Raw genomic sequence first — 22,707 nt, 5'->3', positions numbered from 1 at the left:
CGGAGGCTGACGCCTAGGTGGGAGGCGAGGTCGGCCTCCCGACGGCGTCCGCATCCCTCTTTCAGCCTCCCTCCCTCCTCCGCTCGCCCTCTTTTGCTCTTTTCTTCTCCGTCTTCGGCAACGGTTTTCATTTTTGGAACCATATCAGTGAGCCTCCAATACGGCTCAAAACGGCTGAAACCATCCGGTTCAGAACGATTCCGCCGACCTTGCCAAAAACCATCTCCGAGCAAAGCTAGATGCTTAAACTGCGAGATAGAGAAACAGGTGTTTCTCCACCTTCAGTTCTAATTTAACAGGAGATAAATCTCCTAAACAGGAAGCCTTGTTCCAGGAGGATCCTCAAACTCGATGTGGACCACTTTAACCACTACGAGCAGGGCTAGACAAGGTTCAGGAGCGAGATCCACCAGATCAAAAAGCTAAGTTGCATGCCTAACTTCTGAAGGCTATAACTTGGACGTATGATGCTCAATTAAAATGATGTTTTTTTGAAATTGGATAGTTTTTCGAGATCTACAAGTTTTGGCTAGCCTCCTAAGGAGTTAAATCGGGCTGAAATTCTATCATTTGGGCTCCGAAATGGGCTAGTCAAATCGAAAGTTTCTTTTTCGGATAAGACTTTGATCTAACGTTTTCGCCCAATCCAAGAAGAAACAAGAAGCGACAGATGGCAGAGTTGACGTAGAAACCGAGATCTACCTTCTTAAAAATTTAAACTTTTTCTAGAATATTTCTAAATTTCAGTTTTTTTAGAATATTTCTATTAGTCATATTATTTTAGGATATCTAGTTCTATTCGAACTAGGAGAGGAATCCAACCAAAATTGTGAAAGGAAGAACCTTGCTAGTATTATAAATAGGGGCTACATACCTTACTTTAGAAAGTGTGGATCATCAATAAAAGAAAAAGGGACTTAAGCCCTACTTTCGCAATTCATCTTCTTCTAGTTTTTTTTTTAAAGATTTGAGTCGAGTGGGTTGAGAAAAATCTTCCTTCTTACCGATCGGATCACACCCACCTGGTTGTAGGTGCTACCAAAGAGCTCGGCATGACTTATGTAAAGTATTCCATGGTAAAGGCAGCTTGCATTGTTCAACATGTGGACATGGCAAGAGAGGCAACCAACAAAGGCTACAAGCTCATATTAGTAGAAACTACAATTGGTTTGAAACAACGAGGATATTTGACAGGATCAGGGGGATGTAGATATGGGAAAAGCAAGGGATGATGGCCTTGATTTTTGAAGCTGTAGACCACAAGGCTTGAGGTGAAAGGCATGATGGCAAGCATCGAATGAAGCTAGAGGACGACAATATAGAAACTGGCCCCTACATCAGTTGGATGAGGAGACATACGGTGGTCCAAGAAAGTCAATTAACTTTCTTTAAGTTATATAAGTGCCAAATAGAGGCAATGTCATTACTTGTTATTTGACAGGTCGGTAGTATATGAGGATGATGGTGTTATTTTGATGATTAACACAACCATTGAGGAAATATCTAATTAGTATTACAAGTTAACGTGATACATCACTACTAGTTCGACACTCTCGATAGTCGATACATTAGAAGAATGAGATCAAGATGTCTTTCAATGATTAATAATAAGATAAAATTTGTAATAGAAAAGGAATAGAGAATTCTAAATTCTAATTCAGCAAAGTTTCAAGTGAAATGTACTCTTAAGGGCAAAATAGTAATTTTAATTGTTAAGAGTATGTAGCACTACCATGGCATACATTCAAAATTGCTTGAAATATATTTATTTGATTGTATGGATGAGTCTAACCTTAAGATGCAGCAAAGTGTGGAATGAGTCGACCCACATATGGCACTGGCACATCATGGAACCATCAGGCACACCTCTGGAAAAATGGCACGGATGAACAGTAGTGGAGTCGACCCCAGGAGCGGAGCCAACCCCAAAGAACCTTGAGTCGACCCCAGCTTCAAGCCTTAGGAAAACAAGTCTCTAGAATTTACTGAGAAGGCCGACCCCAACTTTTCTTGAGCCGACCCCAGATGGAGCCGACCCCAGGAATGCTTGAGTCGACCCCAATGGAGTCAACCCCAACTAAACATGAGTCGAACCCAAGGCTATGTCGTTCAAAACTGTCTCTGAAATCCCTGAGAGGGTCTACCCCAATGAAACTTGAGTTGACCCTACTGTAGCTTGAGTCGACCCCAAAAGGAGTTGAGTCGACCCCAGTGACAAAGCTGAAATACAAGATTTTGTGATTCCTGAGAGGCCGACCCCGCTGTAGTAGGAGTCGACCCCAGCGAAAGTTGGGTCGACCCCAGTGGAAGTTGAGTCGACCCCAAGTATGATGAACAGTGGTTTGAGTCGACCCCAGAAAAGTTTGGGTCGACCCCAGCACGGGCAGAAGCATAACGGCTAGTTCTGCAGAAGTACTTTTTGACTCCCAACGGCTAGTAACGGATAATTTTTCAAATCTAACCAATTGGGAGTAACATAAACACGTGGGAGAGTATTTATAATGACACTATTCATCAGAACAAGGCATCCTTTGCATGAAAATCAAAGCTTACTCAAGAAAGACAAAGCCCTAATTTTCTTCATCGAGGTGCTTCATTCAAGAGTCAAAAGAAAGTGGTTGAGCAGATCAAAAGAGGCATTAAGAGCTCCACCAACCCTTAAAGAATGAAGCATTCCTTGACAAAGAAGAAAAGAGCCTTATCAAAGCGATAACTAGATTCTAACTCTTCTTTGTAGTTTATAATTGTTATATCAGCTCATCTAGGAGTTTCAACCTTCTTCTTAACAATCTTGTAAGGTTTGTTGGTGAGCCCATAAAACCAACGGTGTAGGTTTGTTGGTGAACCCGTAAAACCAACGGTGTAGGTTTGTTGGTGAGCCCGTAAAACTAACATAGGTTTTTGGTGATCCCGAAAAAACCAAAGTGTAAAGGTTTTGGATTGTGAGCCCGAAAAACAATCCAACTGTAATCCGCGGAATTATAGTGAATTTCCAAGGGGTCGCTTGGGGAGTGGACGTAGGTGCATAGGAGAGCACCGACCACTATACTTCTTGTGTTTGTATTGTGTATTGTTCTAACTTCACTACTTGCACTTAATCTATATTAACTAAATCACTCACTCATCAATTAACATAATTAAGGAATCGAAAATCAAGAAAAACCAATTCACCCCCTCCCCTCTTGTCTTGTCACCTGGGCAACAGTCTAGTTATAGAATTCCAACCAATGTGCCACATCAAGCATTTGAAGTACTCCGAAGCCCCAGTGCTGATGGAAAATTGTTCTTAAAGTTGTTGAAATGATGAACATGTAAAATTGCAAATAGCATTTACAGGACTGGGTCATCACAAATAACTATAACAAAGGGTCACATAAAATAATCCCTTTTTTACAACTCTGACTGACAATTTGTGATACCTGATAATTTTAAAATATGATAATTACCAAATGGTGATGAATATGAAGTTTCCACAAATGCTCACCCTAAGTGCAATGAGCAAATGAAATTTTCAGCTGCCAATAATCAACAATGGTTCATGACCACGCTACAGACTATATTTTATCAAGATAGCATGCAACTCATAATTGAACCAAGTGTAATGGCGCCTTAATTTTGGGGGCTGGTCAAAAGTATGCAAATAAATTAATAAATCAACTTCCCAGGCCGCACTAAATCATTAACATACATTGTTTCCACCGATGTCCAAGTTGACCATTAACAGCAATAGCAAGGTCCTGTTCAATTAATTAGTAGCCAAAATTGTTCAAGAAGTTAATTCAAATATACTCCATGTTTCTTTTCCTCTATGACAAGTTTCTGTTCAATTAACTAGTGGCCCATATTATTTGAGAGGTCAATGAACTATAAAAGTTCTCCTTTTCTCCACGATATTCCCTTTCACTTGCATGTTTCACTTTTCAACAAGCAAAGCATATAACAATGCAATTACCTGTGAAATACATTGTTCTTACAAATGGATGAAGAATGCATTATGTTTGGGATATACTTTAATCTTGAATGTGAAGCAAACATATGAAAGTTTAGTGTTTCCTTCACATGGTCATAAAAGACAACAAGGTTAATGATATAAACAAGAAAATTGGTCTTCTTATATCATGTACAAAAAATACAGCAACTCACATGATAAACAGCCCAGTCAAAAGTGTTTTAAAACAAATTCCAGAAGGTCACGAACCCCTTACCGTATTAAAAGCACAGTTTCTTTCAGACAAAGAAACACCAGCAGCTTCAAGTAAATTTCCAAGCAGGCAGGCATAACCAGGATATTCAAGTGATGCATCATTCGGAGGACCACTAACATGACGAGGCAAACATGATGCCATTTGGTGAATATAATATTTGCCTAGTCCCCTGGTTGAAAAAACCTGAAAGGCCAACAGCTTAATCCACGTAAAAACACTTGATATAAGACCAATGTACCAACTAGTGTAACTATTGGTAAGCAAAAATGCATGCCTTCTTTATGCTTATTCAAGACAAGTCACTAGCAATAGTGAGCTTGATAAACTTCATATGTACAATTAACAACATAACTTACACACCCCATAATTAGACACTATTTTTTCAGTTTTACGAAATTCAAAATTTACGTCATAGAATACTTTTTTAAGTTTGGGATTCGTTCAGGAATAATTTAATACACAATAGCACAAGATGAAATTTTAACATGGAAGATTTTGTTAACACTTCATCCAACCTTGATGGCCCTAATCCCTTCCAAAACTTTCTACTGATAGAAGAGCCTATATGCAATCCACACGGGTGTTCTGAAGAAACTTACCTCCTTGAAGTATGATAGGTGATGCCATAGAAAAGGAATGGTAAGAATTTGTGAGGAAAAACTCCATCGTGGATCAACACCTTGAACAACAACATGGATGCTGACCAGCATTGAAGCAATGAGGATAAGAACATGCTCCAAGGAAGATGCACTTCCACTGAGACTCTGGAGTATTCAAATTTTGCTGCAATAAAGACTCTTCTATCAGGAAGAGAATAGCAGGAGCAGACAGAGACAAGCACTGCACATGTCGGTCTATTTTCTTTCTTTGTGCATGATATGTCCTAAACATCTTGACGTTATTTTGAAACATGCAATTTTGCAAATAATTTAAAATAAAATTCTTACCACACCAGCTAGAACCATGCCACGCAACAAAGAGAAAACTTTTCTCTGCAGGAGATAATCAACTACTTTGCAGACCCATGGAAGTTCAGGATTATTAAACAAGCCACTGTTTCTAACAAGATGATTGTTGGCATAGCAGAATACTTGGACGGCATCAGAATTTGATTTTTCAAATGAATCCTATGAAAAGGAAACCAAAATAAAGATCAGGTATTGCAACAGATTCCACATACAAGGGGCTTACATGTAGACATGTCATTTGTAGATAGCTCTAGTGACAAAGACAATTAACAGTGTACCCAAAAGCACAACTTTCAGGAAACAATTGGTTAATATAACGACAACTCAAGAATGCATCAGTTTAAAGAGAGTTTAAAAATGCCAACAATTCTGCAGATATTTTGGGCATAGCATGGTAAATATATGGAGACCAAAACACTATGCATGTTACATGCCTGCACGTCCTTCGCACATGCTTTTATCAAAGAGGTGACCTGTATAGGTCTTTGTTTTTTCCCCACTTTTCAAGGAACAGAACACCCAATCTCACCCCAAAGGACAGGAAGGCCCTGACTCGAACATGTATGTTGGACTCGAGGCTTTCCCATTATATATAGAGAAATTAAGCAAGAGGTTGAACAGAAACAACCAATTCCATTTTTAAGTCAAGAAAATGTGAAATTAGCTTCAAAATTCATCAAATCTCCACCAATGGTTTATTTGAAAAGAACACTTATTTAAAAAAAATCTTCAAAATTCATAATAAAACTCTAGCGACATCTCAAATCCATATTGATAGCTTAAATACTTCTATTAGAATATCAATACTTAACTTTCAATATTTTCAGAGTTTGGCACATTTTAGAGGACCAAGTTTAGCCGTCTCGGTACCAGATCCCATCGTCAATACCATGTTGGGACAGTATCAATACGCCTTGTACGGGTCGGTTCGGCATACCGAGACTCCGCACGCATTCCATACTGATTCTCAATTCAGTATCGTATGGTACGGTACACTTGCCACGCCTGGTATGGCGAACCATGAGAGGGACTATCATAATATTCCAATGAAGTCTTTTCCTTGTACCTTTGATATACCCCCCCCCCCCCCAAAAACACGCCCACCCACTTACAAAAGGAAAAAAAACCCCTCTCCTCCCCTTGTAACCCAATTCTAACCCCTCAAACATGTAGGGGTTGTATGTCTGTTTTATTTGTTATTGATGCCACTCAATGTCACCATTTCAAAATTGTGCAGCCCTTTATCACAGGACAGCATCTTTGCATGCTTATTTTATTGGCTTCCCATCTTTCATGTCACAAATAACTAATTTAAGCAATATGATGCAGTTGTACTAGAATCTAGAATATTCCTAAGAAAGATGAAGCTACCCTTCTAAATGTGCTTCCTATTGAGCATTTCTTGTCTTGGCTTGTACGATTCTTAGAAACATATGGTTATCATTTTTGCAAGTTTCAAAGAGTATCATATCACATTAGGTTATGTCAAGTGTTCCACCATTTGTTATTTCAGTAATAACAAGCAAAACAGTATTATGCAGATTGGAACTCCAACATATACTACCAATCATCAAACATTATAGAATGTTGTGCTAGGACATTCAAGACTTCATTACCATTAACTGGATCAAATTTTCCTAAACAAATAGAATGTCCTTAACTATTTTTGAAGATTATACAATTATAATAATCTAAATTTTGAATGTGTTAGGCTTTGCACAAAGGTACGTCATACCGTACCAAACCAGATGATGCGGGGCATACCGTACTGTACTAGTTTGGTAATGGTATATAGTACGGAAGGCATACCAACACTCGGTACGCCAAACTGGCTTGTCGATACCGACACGGTGACAGGGTGGCACCGATACAAGGCCTGATACCGAGATGGCGTACTTTGTTTTGCACTGCATTAATTTTCAATATTTTAAAAAGCGATTGCAATATGCAAGTGGTCAAGGGACCACTTAGTGCCCATTGCAACATGCAGGCTGCATAAGCGGGTGCATATACGGTTTACTATTTTTAACTATTTCAAAATAAATATAATATATTAAGTACAATAAAAAGAACAATAATGCTAATAATTTTCTTATGGACGAAAAATAGCAACATTTGTAAGAATAACAACAAAAGACAATTCATGCTTATTATTTAATATCAAATATCAAATAGCAGTAATTACAATATAACAATAATTTAGCACTATTAATCCCATAACAAGCCAACCTGAAACCCATATCAAACCTAACCACCAGCTTGAACCCCACTTCCCCCACATGGGCCCGCATAAGAGTAAGTTTTATACAATATATATATAATAGCTCCTAAATGCTAAGTTGGCTCACATATGTACCTGTACAATATTAAGCAAGCAAGATATGCAACCATGCAGTGCTAAGTTGACCGACCCTTGTCCATATGTAATGTGACCGCATATACAACTGCATAGAGGCAATGCAGTGCAGTCAAGGAACCACATATACATATGCAGTATGCACCACATTTTAAGACTATTAATTTTGATTCAAAAGTCACACCAGGAAAAATATTATGATGATCCCAAGACAACCTTATGAGGTTGTCACAGATATTAGTGTGCAAATCCCAACAGCAAAAGATTGGGACTTGACTCAGTGACCCACTATATGAATGAAAGGATAAACTTCAATACCACATCTTTTTTTATGAGGATGATGACAATAAAGTTTTTTTCCCAATTATCTTTTCAATTATATCAATATAGAGGTTAGAATTACAAAGTTGAAGGACAACATGTACTAGACCTCTCTCCAAATCTCACTTCTAAATGATTAAAAAGACAGGGGAGCGAAAATTGAACATGCTCACCAATGCAAAGCCCAAGCAGCTATTTCAAAAACAACATGACACATGCAACTCACCTATTCTGGTATATTGCTTGCAGACAGATATACGCAAATTTTTTAACCCTATGCACCACAAGAGAATGTTTTGAAGAGTAATCGAGGCCGGCAAAGAGACTTACAATACTCCCTGTAAACAAAGTAAATCCCATATCAGAAATAACAAAAGATCCAACTAGAGCAAAGCAATCACTGCACGAATATTACAATCCAGCATAACATTGGATGAGAAGTTAACAAAAAGCAAAATACAAGGTATTGAACCACTATTAATAATTATTTAGCATGTCAAGGGAGAAAAAAAAAAAAAGAAGTAAATGTCATTGAAATCAGGTACACCATACGAGTGAACACCTAAACATGTTATTGCTTAACAGAGATTTACGGAAGGAAGAGAAACAAGTAAAGAAAGCATGACAGAAAGAGATCACACACGACCAAAAAGCACAACAGGTAGCTGCCAAAACCAATTCCCACTGCACTGCCTCTATCCCCACTGTCAATCTCTTTTAAGTCTGGCATCCCGTATCTTTAGTAACTGTTACAAGCAACCCATCCACTCTCTTGGGAGGTTGATTTAAATCTAAAGAACAAAGTTCAAGAATCCTTCATTATAAAAAGAAAGCAGCTAAGAGCAACTTTGACCAATAACCATTTAATACTTAACAAGATCACATTTTAATCACCCACCCAACTCGACACTCATGTGACAGCATCTCTAAATTCTTGATCCTTTGAGAAAAGAGCACTTAATTTCCAATCAAGTCAACCTTTCAAAGATTTGGAGGAAGCATTAAGAACCTTCTCATGCTATATTATACAACATGCCACACTCCAAAACCTTGATATCTCTATAATTCCCAGCAAACCACCACCAGATTTCACTTCTTGACTACCGTTATATCAAGGTGAATTATTTAAACATGGTACTCAACATTTTCCAATCTTAAATTAAGATATTTCACCTGATCGTTTAACTTGTTAAGAAACATTTTGTGGATTTATTACGAAACTAGGAATGACAATGGGAGAAATAGTAAATAAAAGGAAGTACACTTATCACATATTTTACACTCAAAAGATGAAGAACCAAATCAGATAATTTAGGTATCTAGAACAAAGATTTCAGGGGACTGCACAAATAGAAGATTTAAAATTATGCTAAAGAGCAAGAAAAAACAAGGAAAATGCATGAGACAGCATGACAAAAGTTGCAATAAAGAATTCGGAAGCTCTGCCCAATCTGACATCCAATGCACACAATTTTTTGTTATCTTTCCAACGAAGTCTCGTCAAACCACCCCTATTTTCGTCATCACTTTAGCTCTTTTTTTTGAATGGAATCAACGTTTTAGCTCTTAGAAGCAATGATTGGCAAATAACTCCTCTGATTAATATATAGTTGGACTTGGACAGAAGCATACATTTATCATTTGGGGCAGATTTCATTGATGATGTGGTGCTTTCAACTAGAAAATTATGGTACTAAAGACAATCACACACTATAATGCAAAAATATAAAGGAAACTTTGGGGGTAAAAAAAAGAAACTACTAAGTAGAAGAAGGTACGTGGAACATAAACAAGGCAGATTAAATGCCCTTATTGAAAATATTAGACAAGAGATGCTAATCTGGATGATTTTCCAATTAAACCTAACTAAAACCTGGATCTGTATTTAGGGGCACATATAAAAATTTCTGAATAAGTGATTAAAAAGTCATGAGTGCAAAAGATTTTCTTGCATACAAGAGGCAATTCTCGTCTCTGTGTTTCATCTTCCAGCGAACATTTTACAAGATATGAGAATATTGAGACAGCAAGCAAAACTTGGATCTATTTTCCCTTGAAAGAAATGCAAAATAGGATGTAATAATATTGCAATCCAAGTTAGATTCCATGCATGGTGTCAGAGCAGCAAATACAATATTCCAATATTAGATCCATAGCAGCAGCAACAGAGACAATGGAAGCATCATGTTCCCCCGGACCAGTATGGACTTGTCACCATCATTATGCTTTACTACATGTTTAACTCTTAATCAATTGTCTTCCTCCTTGACATCTCATGATGTTTTTGAAAATTTCACCATGTTTATTATTATATCACCAGTGTCCAAATTAATTACAAATTCAAGCTTAAAAATTGTTCTGCATATTTTATAGTCAAAAACAATAAAATTGGAATATAAATTAATCGGTATATTTTTTTTCATTTATCAGTATATACGCTCCATCCAAATCGTTGAGCACATGAATACATTTTTTCTAAATTGACGACAAAAGTAAGAACAAGAGGAAGAAGAAGAAGATAAAAGGGAGTAACATAGGCCTTTCATAGTTGAGGGCTAGATTTGCTCACGAGCTGGATGGCCTGCCCCGCCCATCCAAGCCCAGAGCTTTTTGAATGGGCCTAGGCCTAGATTTTAAGCTCGGCAAGCCGAGCCACGCCTAGATTTTAAGCTCGCCAAGCTGAGGCAAGCCGAGATTTTAAGCTCGGCAAGCCGAGCCACGCCTGGATTTTAAGCTCGGCAGGCCAAGTCGGGCTAGGCTTGAAATATGAGTCCGCCTGTTAAAATGGGCCAGGTTCGAGTTTAGTTCAGCCCGGCCCAAGCTCGGCTCAGCTTGAATCTTATATAATATATAATGTATACTTATGCCTTACGGATCCGAATTTAGTGACCAAAAAAATATTAATATCTCTCTTCCATGCACCAACACTCCTTATGAACAACCATAAACACAAGTTCATGGCCCTTACCCATCCCTTTCAAATATTTAATCATTACAACCATTTTTTATACTTTTAAAACTGAAAAAAAGGTCCAAGAAGCCCGATGCTAGGACTGTGTTTGGCATTATTCTCTCTCTTTTTTTAAAAAAAAATCTGGAAATAGGAATTCTATTTTTTCAGATTTCTAACAAAAGAAAACATGTTTGATTCGCTCTCTTGTTTTTTCACAAGAAGGGCCGGCAAATGGTCGGTGATGAGAGAGAGGAAGCAGGGATGGGGCTGGCGACGTGGTCGAGGATAAGGGAGAGCTTGACGTCGGGCAAAGAGGCAATCGAGGGAGTGAAAGAGGAAAAGGAAGTGCGGATGGGGCCGACGACATGGTCGGGGACAAGGGATAGCTCGACATCAGGCAAAGAGATGGCAAGCAAGGCTCGGGGATTCGGTATGGTTGGGCAGGCGCAACAAGCCTGAGGGCGATATTAGGCAGAAGAAAAGATGTTGAGAGGAGAAGGGTGAAAACTCACTTTTTAAAAAAAACTAGAAGCGAAAATTTTTACTTTCACTTTTTCCAAAAATAATGGAAGTTGTTTAAAAAACAGAAATAGAAATAGGATAACCAAACATATTTCTTGCATTGGATTCCATATCTCTATTTTTAAAAAAAAAAGAAATAAGAGAAAAAGAAGTACCGAACAGACCCTAAGCCCGAGGCATGCCCGAAGCCCAAGTAAACACCGGGCCAGAAGGCCAAGACGGGCCAAGCTCACGCCTGACTAGTTTCAGATTTTCAGTTATATCTTTTGGCTGAGCCTGGCCGAATCCAGCCCAGCCAGCCCATTAAACAGGTCTATGTAGGGCATGCCGTATTGCTTAAAAAAGTCCTTTAACAAATTTTAAAATTAATAAAATACCAAGAAAAATAAGTGTTTGATAACATCGACTAAAATTGGTCCTACAAGTATTAGTCAAAAAAATACTTCTACGAGATGCTAGAAAAACTAGCTTCTAGCTTCTTTTTGTGAGATTGCTTCATCTTTCAAATATGGTATGCCCATTGATAAAAATTAAAAAGTAGTGCATAAAATGTGATCACCAAACATCAGATATACCACAAGATACTTTTTGTTTAATAACATAAATAAAACTGGTTATTGACGATGACTTGTTAAAAGCAAAAGTAACACCAAGCATGTCCTTTAATGAAGAATCATATAGTTTGATAACAGGAGAGCAGCAAACTAGAACTGTATCTTATGTTCACTTTAAAAATCAAATTTACAACTTAATATCAAGAATCTAATAGTACCACGATGTGAATATCAAGGCTTTAAAAATGGTACTAGACAGTGTGCCAGTTTTTTGAGAAACCGGTATGGTACTAGGTACCAACCCATGATATAGGATAGTGTCTTTACCAACACATTCTGTACCATTGTGCTGGTTTTCTGCCAGAACAGTACTGTACCACTTGTACCATCCCGTTTTTGTGGTTTTTAAGACCTCGGTGAATATACCTCCTAAATATAATAAAAGATGAGGAACATTGTGCACCATGCTGCTGCTTCTCCAGGCATACATGATAAGTAAAAGTAGAGAATATTTGAACCAGACAAGCTCAAACACAGGTCCATAGTTTGTGAGAGATGGCTCAAGATATGACAAGTGTTGTCCCAAGTTAAAACATGTGAAATGTGAAATTAACTAAGAATATTAGGCTCTACTTATCAAAATAAGGTATTCAACTAAAATGAAAGGAATCCTCATGCTAAATAGTAAATAAACCTGTTAGGCATACCATTATATCTAACATATTGGAGCAACATTTGGCATGCCTCCAGAAGGATGCTGACATCACCATTGTTGTTTGCAGTAAAGAAGAAAAGCATCTGGCGAAGAAACTCTGAATCGGGACCAAAACAATGCCTGGCTTTGACAGAACAAAACACTAGAAAATGTTTGCAAGAAGAAAAAATGGAAAAGGAAGATAGTGATAAGAACTTAATTTGAAGATAAGAATCAACCTACCAATCTGCCTTTTGGCAATGGTCGCCAAATGTAAAGCAGAATTGTTCTCGCACCTTTGAACGTGCCATTTCAACAGCCTTCCTCCCTCTGAAGCATTTCTGCAGCTAATACTTAGTCAAGTTCCATATATTGCAAGCACAGGGGAAAGGAAGAGTGACAATGATGTCTTTTCTTATAATTACATATAAAAAATGTTGAAGCTGAGTCTTTGAAAAAAGTATCTCAAACACTCAATTCCATTATCTTCTGAAATGCAAATCCTACAAAAAAACATGACCATAAACAAAACCAAGAGATAAAGTTGCCAGTTTCACTAATAAGACAAAAAATTAATACCACCCCATTTCTGTAGGTACGATACCCAAAAACTTTCATTTAATCGTCAGACCAAAGGTATTACCCCTGTGTGGGCCACATGGACAGTTAACAAAATACGAATTATGCATGTAGTCATGCATAGAATATCTTAATTGGAGCATTCCACATTTTAGGGTTCAAAAAGGTACAGAATATGTAGTCACAATCATATTTTGCATGTTAACCGAATATGATGGATTTTCATAATCTAAAATCAATTCATCCTTGAGCATTGTTGTAGTATTTCTAAAACTAGGTAGAACTCACAAGATTATTGTTTTTTTACAATAAACTGCAATATTTTTTCAGTAGTGTGCACACACTTGAAATGAAGAGAATGGATACATGGGCCAGTTAACAGTAAACAGCTGGAGTGATACATGGCCAAAACCTGCTAGTAACTTCAAATCTCTATGTACCCATCCATCAGCCTGAGAATGTTCAAGAACAACACCACCAAGTCCAAATAGCTTGATAAAATTTCAACCAACAAGTGAGCAACCATTTCAGACTTCAAAACCAAATGAAGACGTTCAATCAACCTTGACCCCTTTCAAGTGATGCTACACCAAATGCAGATAGGACATGTTTATAGTATGTATGACAGCACAAAACTGTTGTGTACCCTTTCATTTTGCACTAACTTCTCCCCAAACAAAAGATTCCCTCAACAAACAGAGCAGTGCAGCAAACTCAAATTAAGGTTGATACTTTAGTTTTTTACAGATCTTTTGTTCATTAGATTTACAGACCCTTTATTCATTAGATTTTGGCTTGCCCTGCTGATTTCAGAACAAAAAATGAGAAATTTTCTAGAGTATTATAAAAAATGATAGTTTCAAAATTACATCATTTTGTGTCTGGATCCCAGCTATCACTTTTTAATACCATAAATAGCTTGCATTTTTTCTAGCATACTTAGAGGCTGTTTGAAACCCTGCAACAACAGATGCACTGTGACTGATTTGAGTTGCATGTGGCTGACTTTGATCTGTTTTGGGAGTCTGCAGCATTAGATGCAGCACTTTCTGTTTTCAGTTTCGATGACCACAGCTGAGGGTGATAAGTTCAAAGGAGTTGTTTGGTTGGATGTAACAGTGCTTCAAAGGAGCCTTTTTTCACTCGCCGCAATGCTCAGCTCACTACACTCCTTGGCCACACCAAAGAGGGCCAAGAAGCCCTCCCTTATCAGCAGCGAAATCCACACATAACCATACATGCCACAGCAGCCTTGTCATTCTTCCCTATTAGGGAGAGCTAGCATGCCCCCATTCCTCATGCTAATGACCTGGCACATCACCCAAAGCACAACATTGAAATCTTCCTCATAAGAGCCATAAAAGGAGTTGGTGAACAGGATCATCAACTACAAAAACAAAAGCACCCTCCATGCCCTACCAAGTATTGATCAATGCCTATCAGTTGCACCCCAACCCCCTCCCCTCCTTTTTCATGTCCTTGTACAGCAACAAGCATTGAAGCATGCTAGAATTGCTCGAGGTTCCCTGGAAGATGGCAATGATGCTAAGGATTCTCGAGGAGGCATGAGTATGATTTGGGCAATGATGAACCCTAACCATGGGCATTGAAACAAGCAAATAAGGTTGCTGAAACAGTCGAGGAGGTAACCACTAACAATGAAGGAGAAAAAGGTAGTGGCAATGGTGCAAGAATCGGGAAGGATAACAAAGGTGAGCTATAAGTGGAAGTTGGTGCTAAGGATGCAACGAAGCCTCTTGGCATAGATGCAAATGGCAATCTTAACAATGGCGATCTTTGGGATGGTGAAGCGAGCAACAAGATTAGGGTCAGTTGCATTAGAGAGGCTAGGTGAGCACGAGAAAAGACCAAGGAGGGGGCAAGAGGCAATGTAGGGAGCCAACAATGTCAAGGAAGTCGAGGAGAGGTTGAGGAGACTAGAAAGCCACTCGGAAGGGGCGTTGGGCATTGAAAGGAGAGGTCATCAAAGCTACGTGACTAAGTCCTCAAATCCTCTCCCAAGTGAAGAGGGGAGCGATAGAATCTCATCCAAGGTGCGAGCAGCATAAACTCCTATAGCTCAATAGACAGTCATTTTGACCACAAGTCAAGCTGTAACAGTTCGGTCCCAAGTTGCAACTAACCCAAGTCTCAACCTGCATCATGCAATCAAGTTACAGACCTCCAAATACCCAAGCTGAGCTACACTTGAAACAGAACTTGCAGGCAAGTTCAGCTACAAGGATCCAAATAGCCACTTATACACTCCTAGTAGTAAGTAAAAAAGAAAAATTCAAAACCCTGGATGTAAACAACACGGCAAAAACTATTTATAATGTTGGCAATAAACAAGGTAACAAAACAAAAATCCCAACTTTAAAGAAATAATGAAGAAAATCTAATTCCTTTTCTAGAAGCAAAAGTATGTCCCTGTGTTTAACTAGTTCTCTCTGCATCATTTTTGTGATAGTAACACAAGAAGGAAAACTTAAAATCCCTGTTGTAAACAAATCAAGAAGAAAACCTAATTACAAATGGTAGGAAACAATAAAGGAAAAAAAGAAAAAAACCTAACTACAACAAACCCACATGCATTCTAGTTGTTCAATTGCTAGTCAATCCAAAAATCCGAAGCATCTATGATGATAAGATTTTCAATCTCATTGCACTTTGATAACCAAACCATAGACAAAGTTATAGCATAAACCATCATCCCTTCAAACATGGAAGTCTTTGCTCCACAAAACTGAATTTTATAACATTATTATATTATTTTTATCATGAATTTATAGGCTTGTCACCAAAGTTTGCCGTCTCGGTACCGGACCCCGTATCAGTGCCACACTAGCACAATGTCGGTACAGTATAGTACGAAATTTTTTTAGCATACCAAATGTCGGTACGCCACTCGTACCGGGTACCAATACCGGTACAGTACGCCCTGCACCGTCCAGTTCGGACCGGTACAGCGTACCTTGCTTGTTACATTCAAATTAGTGAATCAAATATGTAGAAATATAAAAAAATTACATTTAGTCGATAATGCAAATGGAATGAATTAGACTTAATCATGCAATTTCAAAAAAATGAAGAAAAAGAAAAAAAATCTATGGAAATTTAAAAGGGTAAATTTAATAGTGTCCAGTTCATTACTTGCCAATCAAAAAAAAAAGATCCAAACAGTTAGAAAATAAAATACTTAATCCTAAAGAAATTTAGCATTATTACACAATGGAGGTACCATGCCACACCACTTCATAATATATGATATATGCCATAATAAACAAGTAAAAGCACGATACAAAGATATGTGAGTTGATATCATGCATACAAATCTATGATGGTCCATATTGGTATGTTTGAATGCATCCACACTGAAACACATATTAACTTGCAATATTCCAAATGCATTGGAAAGAACCATTTTCTTTCCGCAGCCTCGACACACGATGAGGCATGTTATGGTACAAATATAGTACCATGCATTTAAAGTATCCATGTCTTAGGTGATAACGTACTATGTTAACCGATGATCAAGAAGGATGCAAAATGCAATATTCTGATCGTAGCATAAAGTTTGGATTCTTAGATATATATATCTCTATTAGAAGTCTTCTAATGTATTGTTTTTGAAACACATTGTTACCCTAATAACAATGCAATGATCCCACTTAATATGCATCCCATTTTCTGTTAGAATGACATGGTGAAAAGCTTTTGAGAACTCAAGGAAAAGAGAATGAAACCTTACTAGTAAAACTCCTTTCTTGAAGAAGAGAAAAACTTCGCGACCCATTTATTATCCACAAGGACAGAACAGATGCATTTGGTAATTTTTGTCAAGTCTTCAAAATATTACATTTAGATGGGCATCCAATTTCATCTAAGAAATGCAATTTTTGGTATCAATTACTAAACAACAACTTCAATTAGTTATTTAATGTTATTCCATATGAACTAGTTCAAAATGGCAACATCCTACTATTATAATTAGATTGATAGTAACAGTCATAAAAATTTACCTGAGCTACCCATGATCATAAGTCAAGAGCATGCATCATTTCTTTTCCAATTTCTGCTACCATTTATTTCATTGAATTTGGTGGCAATGCTTGTTCCTTGACTCTTTAATATATCTTAAACTAATACTCATTTTTATCCCTACTTCAGAAAAGGAACTTTTCAAAAACAACTTAAGTATAAAAGTATTATCCCACTAGTGTAGACTTCCACCAAAAACTTTCACTGTATAGTATGTCTCCAGTTAGGAAAGGACTCCCATCAAAAAAATTTCCCCAAATAATATGTTTCTTGGTTAGAAAATGCCGCGTACTTAATGATTAAATGATTTAATGACTAGCAACTGAACAACCAAGTTTAATTATATATTGGCTCCTCCAGACTATGCAATAAAATCATTTGTGGGTGTTGTGACAAGGATATGGAGAGATTTCTTCCCAAAATATACTTAATTTTGGAATTTGAATGCCCAGATAAAGGCTCAGAGGACTTGGGTAGCTCATGCTGTTTGCATCGACAAAATAGATTATTGAGAAATAAGTATAATCAAGCTCCAAGATATCTCGTACCATCAAACATCCTTCCACATCTTTCCGTTATGCTATACAATGAGCTAAAATACACCCATTATATTGTGTTTGCAGATATAATGATATGAATTGATAGGCAAAACAGAAGCAATGCCATGATGCATCATCATTTAGGCCCCATTTCGACAACCAACAAGCTAATCCATGTATCTTTTCTGATGTGATTGGGAGGGTGTAAGGAAACTGGGCAAGAAGCTGAAGAACTTGGACGGATTGATCCCAAAATCACCTTGTTAGATGGTTCTTGTGTTTTGAGAAACTCAGGATTGGGAAAATGACTGCCTCTGCCAATTCGATGCTGCAAATAACATTCGCACATGAAATATCTTGTGGCCAGAGTGACTGGAGCCAAAATTTACCCTGAAAATTTTGGATAACCATGTATAACTGAAAAATCTTAAATTGATGAACCATGTTAATGAGAAAGTCTAGGGAAAGTCCATCAACTGTGCCAAATCATCGTATTCTAGGGATTTGATATATCCGTATAAGCGAAGTATGCTCCTCCTTAACCAATTCTATTCTGCTCCTATGCTCAGCTTAGCCACACAAAAGTTGCTATATATCATAATACCAATGTCTCAAGCACAAGCAAACTCAGACTGACAACCATAACCCCATCATATCAAAGCATTTATAACTGTCTTTACTGTCCACCTCTTACCCCATAGATGCTCCCGAAGTGAAAAACTATAAACCTTATAAACCTTAAAACTAGCCAAATGTAATTTGAAAAGCCAATCTTAACCACTCAGTTCCAAGATATAGCGTTCCAGCCAGCGAGAATTGAATATTTACATGAAACGTTCATACTCAGCATCAAATAAGAACAACTCACAGAGAAATAAAATGTCGCCTACTAACCTGGATCTTGACAGCCGCGTTGGACTGCTGCCGTAACCCTAACCGGCGCTTCCTTTCGAGCCGCGTCTGGTCCAATAGCATCTGCCGATCCCTCTCCTTCGAGCTCCGTCCCCCCAAGTCCACTCTCTTCCGAATGGATGCATCCCCCGAGAAGAACATCCTTCAATAAATTCGCAAAAAAAAATAAAAATCACCAAAAAAAATCATCAACAAAACAAAAATATAGCTATTCCACACGGATTTCTTGCAAAAAAAGGTCAGATTCCTCGCTAAGACATCAAGAAAACGCCCGATTGCATTCGGGATCGAATCAAACCTGGAATCCGGGGGGTTGATCTCTTCTCTAGGGGTAAAAGATATCACGGGAGCGATTCTGAAGCGGAGATCCCTTCGTTTCGCTGGCGAAATCGGACGATAGAAAACGGGAGAAGGTGGGGAGCGAGTCCCCAGTAGAGAGGCGGTGCCCGGCTTTTTCCAAGAAACTAGAAGCCGGTGAGTTCCAGGGGTCCCGGTTTATACCGACGGGTTTCAGGGGAATGCCCCAGGGCTGAGATTTCTTGAAATGACTTGGTTTTTTTTTATGTTCAGGTGGAGAATGACGGTAATGCCCTTAGAGGCGGCCACGTGTTCGTGGAATCATGTCGGTCCAGAAATTTTCCGCGGCCGGACCCACTCGATTCGATTTCGAGTCCGAGAATTGGACCTGGACCGGACCTGTCGGTCGGAGACAACAGACCTGGTTCGATACTTCCAAAAAGAAAATGCCGGGAATCCAATCACCGAATACAGGCTTAAAAAATAATAATAATTAAAAATGAAAGGGACTTATAAGCAATGGTGACTAAAAGGTGGGTTAGCCCTCCTTGAATACTTCAATCCAATGGTGAAAGCCCTGATGAAATCAGTATTTGAATTCTAGGTCATTTGATAGCATGCCAAAATGAGTGCCTCGTTCACTTATCCTGATTATTTAGAAAAAGTGCTCAACAGAAAACAAAATGATATTTAATTTGTTTGGTTTCAAATAGTAGGATCAAAATTTAGGGAACTTTATTATTGTAAACGTCTATATTGTGTAGGTTTAATCTAGGAACTTTTAGATGATCCAGAAAATTAAAAACAAAAAAAAGGCATGATGTGTGTTTTGGACTGCATCTATTACATACATGGTCTATTGTGAAAAACAAAAGAATTTGAATTTATAGTAAGGACTATTATATGCTCCAAATGGTTACTACTTGGTTTTTGGATTATAATTGTTACAAGCATGGTCTTGTAGTCATTGTATAAAAATATGATTTTGAGCCTTAATCTAATTAATGAATTACAAAAGAACATGTTGCTAAATTTTCCTTTTTGTATTCTACACAGCGAACGTGTGATAGTTTTCTAATGGAAAAATGAAATTTGTTTCTTAACATACTTGATAAACTATAATGGAATTGATCATTGAATTTCATTTCTTGTGTTTCATATAATAACAATGGAGAATTTATGTGTTTATCGTATGGTATATTAATTTTGAGTTTAAAAAATTTTATAAGAATTTGTTGTTAAAATTCATTTTCCGTATTCCATTATATAGAAATATTGAATACAAAACTACGACAAATAAAATGTAAAGAAGCCTGCCACTAAGCCTTGCTTTACATATTTTATATAATGATCATATAGTGGTTTTATAATCACTCGATATAAACATAAATTTTGAATATTAATATGAGAAATGAACTATACCCAAGCAACTATTTATTTCAAAAGTGGAAACTCCTTATAATGTCCATAACTCATATTATAGTTACTAGATAGAAACATAAATTCTCAACATTGGTACGAGCAATAAACTACATCCAGGCAACCATTATTATATTAGGAGTATGCCCTAAAAGCCAATTTGGCAGATGCATTGTAATTATTCTGGAAGCATGAAATTTGTACTTAACATTTTTATTAATTAATAAAATCGGGCATTTTGTTCATTCATGATCCTTTCCTTGATGGACGAGTCTTAAGTTCATAGTGTGGGGACACTGGAGTGATTGTGCAAGTGCTTGTTAGAGAACAAGGGTACTGAGCGTGACCAAATCAAGAAGTCACTTGGATGTCTATCCACTCGTCACTGATTTACTTGATGCTGCAGTTGTATGACTAGTACTTAGACCTGTGATGCCTCAGCTAATTACAGTGAGGTTGTTGTAGTTTGACGTGCACATAAACATGGATCCTAAGGATTCTTATTGGTGCAAATTGGCTGCAGTAGGTTTATTATCGGATTAAAGTTGTATTTAGATAGGATCTATCGATCTTGATAGATTAGGAGTGATCTTATATAATTTATGAGACTAAGTTCGAAGGACCTTGTCCAGGACAGTTCTGAAAAAAGAATTTTCTAATCTCGAACTTGAGTCAAATAAATTTGACATAAGACAGACGATGGGGTTTGACGAGTTATTCATAACCTTCATCATGTCGGGATCCACAATAGAGGTACTGTATCATACGCTAACTGCACCTAGAGATTCATCCATTTTATTCTGCTAGGTTGCTACTATATGTTGCTAGGTATCCCTAGTGGATTGTGGGACTCGAAAGCATTCACTTTATGATTAGTGAATCCGGAAGAGTAGAGTTGAAATTGTTTCAAACCATTAAAAAGAGTTTCAATGATATTGTGATGGAAATCACAATATATCTTACTACATGATAGAATAGAATCTATGGAGTTACACACATTAGAGGTTTTGATCGTTCCGACGGTTGGATTGCGATTTAGAATCGCAATCGATCTTGATTGTCAATTTGATTGACAATTGGTTTAACCCACTAAGAGTTAGTGAGTTAAAGAAGAAGGATTTGCAATTGGATTGTAATTTGATTGATGCAATTAGATTTAATCAATTAGGCTTAAACCTTATTGGATAAGGATGAGAAGTCCTAATTAATTAGAACTCCTTATTAGATAAGGAAATGACTTAATGAATTCCAATGTGGATCCTAATTTGATTAGGATTCATATGAATCAAATTGGAGGACACATTGGGTCCTAATTGGATAAGGATTCAATTAATCAAGTGGGACCATATAATTTCTAATTAGATTAGGATATCCATGCATGGAAGGAAGGGAAAAATCCCTTCCTTCATGTGTGTGAGGCAAAGAAGGAAAGAGGAAGGGGCGTCCACCCCACCTTCTTGTCACACGCCCAAAGTAAGGAGGGGTATCCGCCCCTCCTTTCCTTTTTAGTCCACACGCCAAGAGGAGGGGCATCCGCCCTTCCTCCTCCTCTTTCACGTGAATTGCCACACGGCACAATATGAGCTCATTGATTCTCTCCAATCCCTTTTAAGTAAGGGGTGTGATAGAATTAAGTAAGGGATGTGGTAGAATTTGGATGAATGAATCAAAGAGTGATTTCTCATTGAAATTATTCCTTGTTTAGCTAGGCATGAGATGCCTATAAAAGGAGGGGTGGCCTGGGGCATTAAAGATGATTGGTATGCATCAATTTCAGCTGCCCACCATCTTCCTCTTCCTCCTCCAGCTGTGAGGAAGAAAGAAGAGCCGCGCCCTCTTCTTCTTCTTCCTCCTTCTTCTTCCTCTTAAAGCAGTCAAAGGGTTGATTGAAGAGAGAGAAAATCAGCCATCAAATGTGATCTCTGCAAGGGAGCTAGCACCACGCTGAGATCTTGGAGCAATATATACCTCGTGTGGATACCTGTAGAGGCCGGATGCTTATGCGGCTTCAAGCAAACTAAATCCAATGATCATTAGTGTGGAGTGATTGATTATACCCCTATTTGATTTTGATGAGCTCAAAGCATTTGAGTATATTTAATGTTGTACTAATGAATTCAATCTAGTGTTTCAGGCAAATATATGTGAATTTATCTTTAAGAACATCGAGCATTGATTCAAAGTCATTTGGCTAAGTGTTGAACTCAATTAAGCCAAAGTCTGAAGCTCGAGTCGACTCTAGAAGATTGCGAGTCGACTCTAAGTATTTCAGAAGTTCTGGCACAAGCTCGAGTCGACTCCGGTACACTACGAGTCGACTCCGACTGAGAACAAACAGAAGGACAGA

At 37.8% G+C, this 22,707-nt stretch overlaps 1 protein-coding gene across 1 annotated transcript; it reads right to left on the bottom strand.

The window, feature by feature from the left end:
• Positions 1-4,187: 4,187 nt before the first annotated feature.
• LOC120108782 (E3 ubiquitin-protein ligase UPL6-like) lies at positions 4,188-19,170 on the bottom strand. The gene is made up of 8 exons (XM_039122500.1): positions 18,943-19,170; positions 18,627-18,786; positions 12,817-12,914; positions 12,587-12,714; positions 8,077-8,188; positions 5,153-5,332; positions 4,805-4,988; positions 4,188-4,388 (listed from the first exon to the last, which is right to left on the bottom strand). Exons 2-6 carry the CDS (start codon positions 18,783-18,785, stop codon positions 5,215-5,217), a joined length of 615 nt encoding a protein of 204 aa, XP_038978428.1. The 5' UTR covers position 18,786; positions 18,943-19,170; the 3' UTR covers positions 4,188-4,388; positions 4,805-4,988; positions 5,153-5,214.
• Between the last annotated feature and the right edge of the window lie 3,537 nt (positions 19,171-22,707).

This window comes from Phoenix dactylifera, unplaced genomic scaffold (genome assembly GCF_009389715.1).
Source record: "Phoenix dactylifera cultivar Barhee BC4 unplaced genomic scaffold, palm_55x_up_171113_PBpolish2nd_filt_p 001552F, whole genome shotgun sequence".
Lineage (NCBI taxonomy): Eukaryota > Viridiplantae > Streptophyta > Magnoliopsida > Arecales > Arecaceae > Phoenix > Phoenix dactylifera.
This window is presented reverse-complemented; position numbering and strand designations above follow the sequence as displayed.

Bases quoted from the DNA above. Each gene is read 5' to 3' on its own strand.
- LOC120108782 (XM_039122500.1), bottom strand. From the start codon at position 18,785: ATGTTCTTCTCGGGGGATGCATCCATTCGGAAGAGAGTGGACTTGGGG. The intron at 8,189-12,586 runs GTATGCCTAACA...CTTTGTTTACAG, and splicing joins CCAATATGTTAGATATAATG to GGAGTATTGTAAGTCTCTTT. The intron at 5,333-8,076 runs GTGAGTTGCATG...TCCTTTTCATAG, and splicing joins CAAGCAATATACCAGAATAG to GATTCATTTGAAAAATCAAA.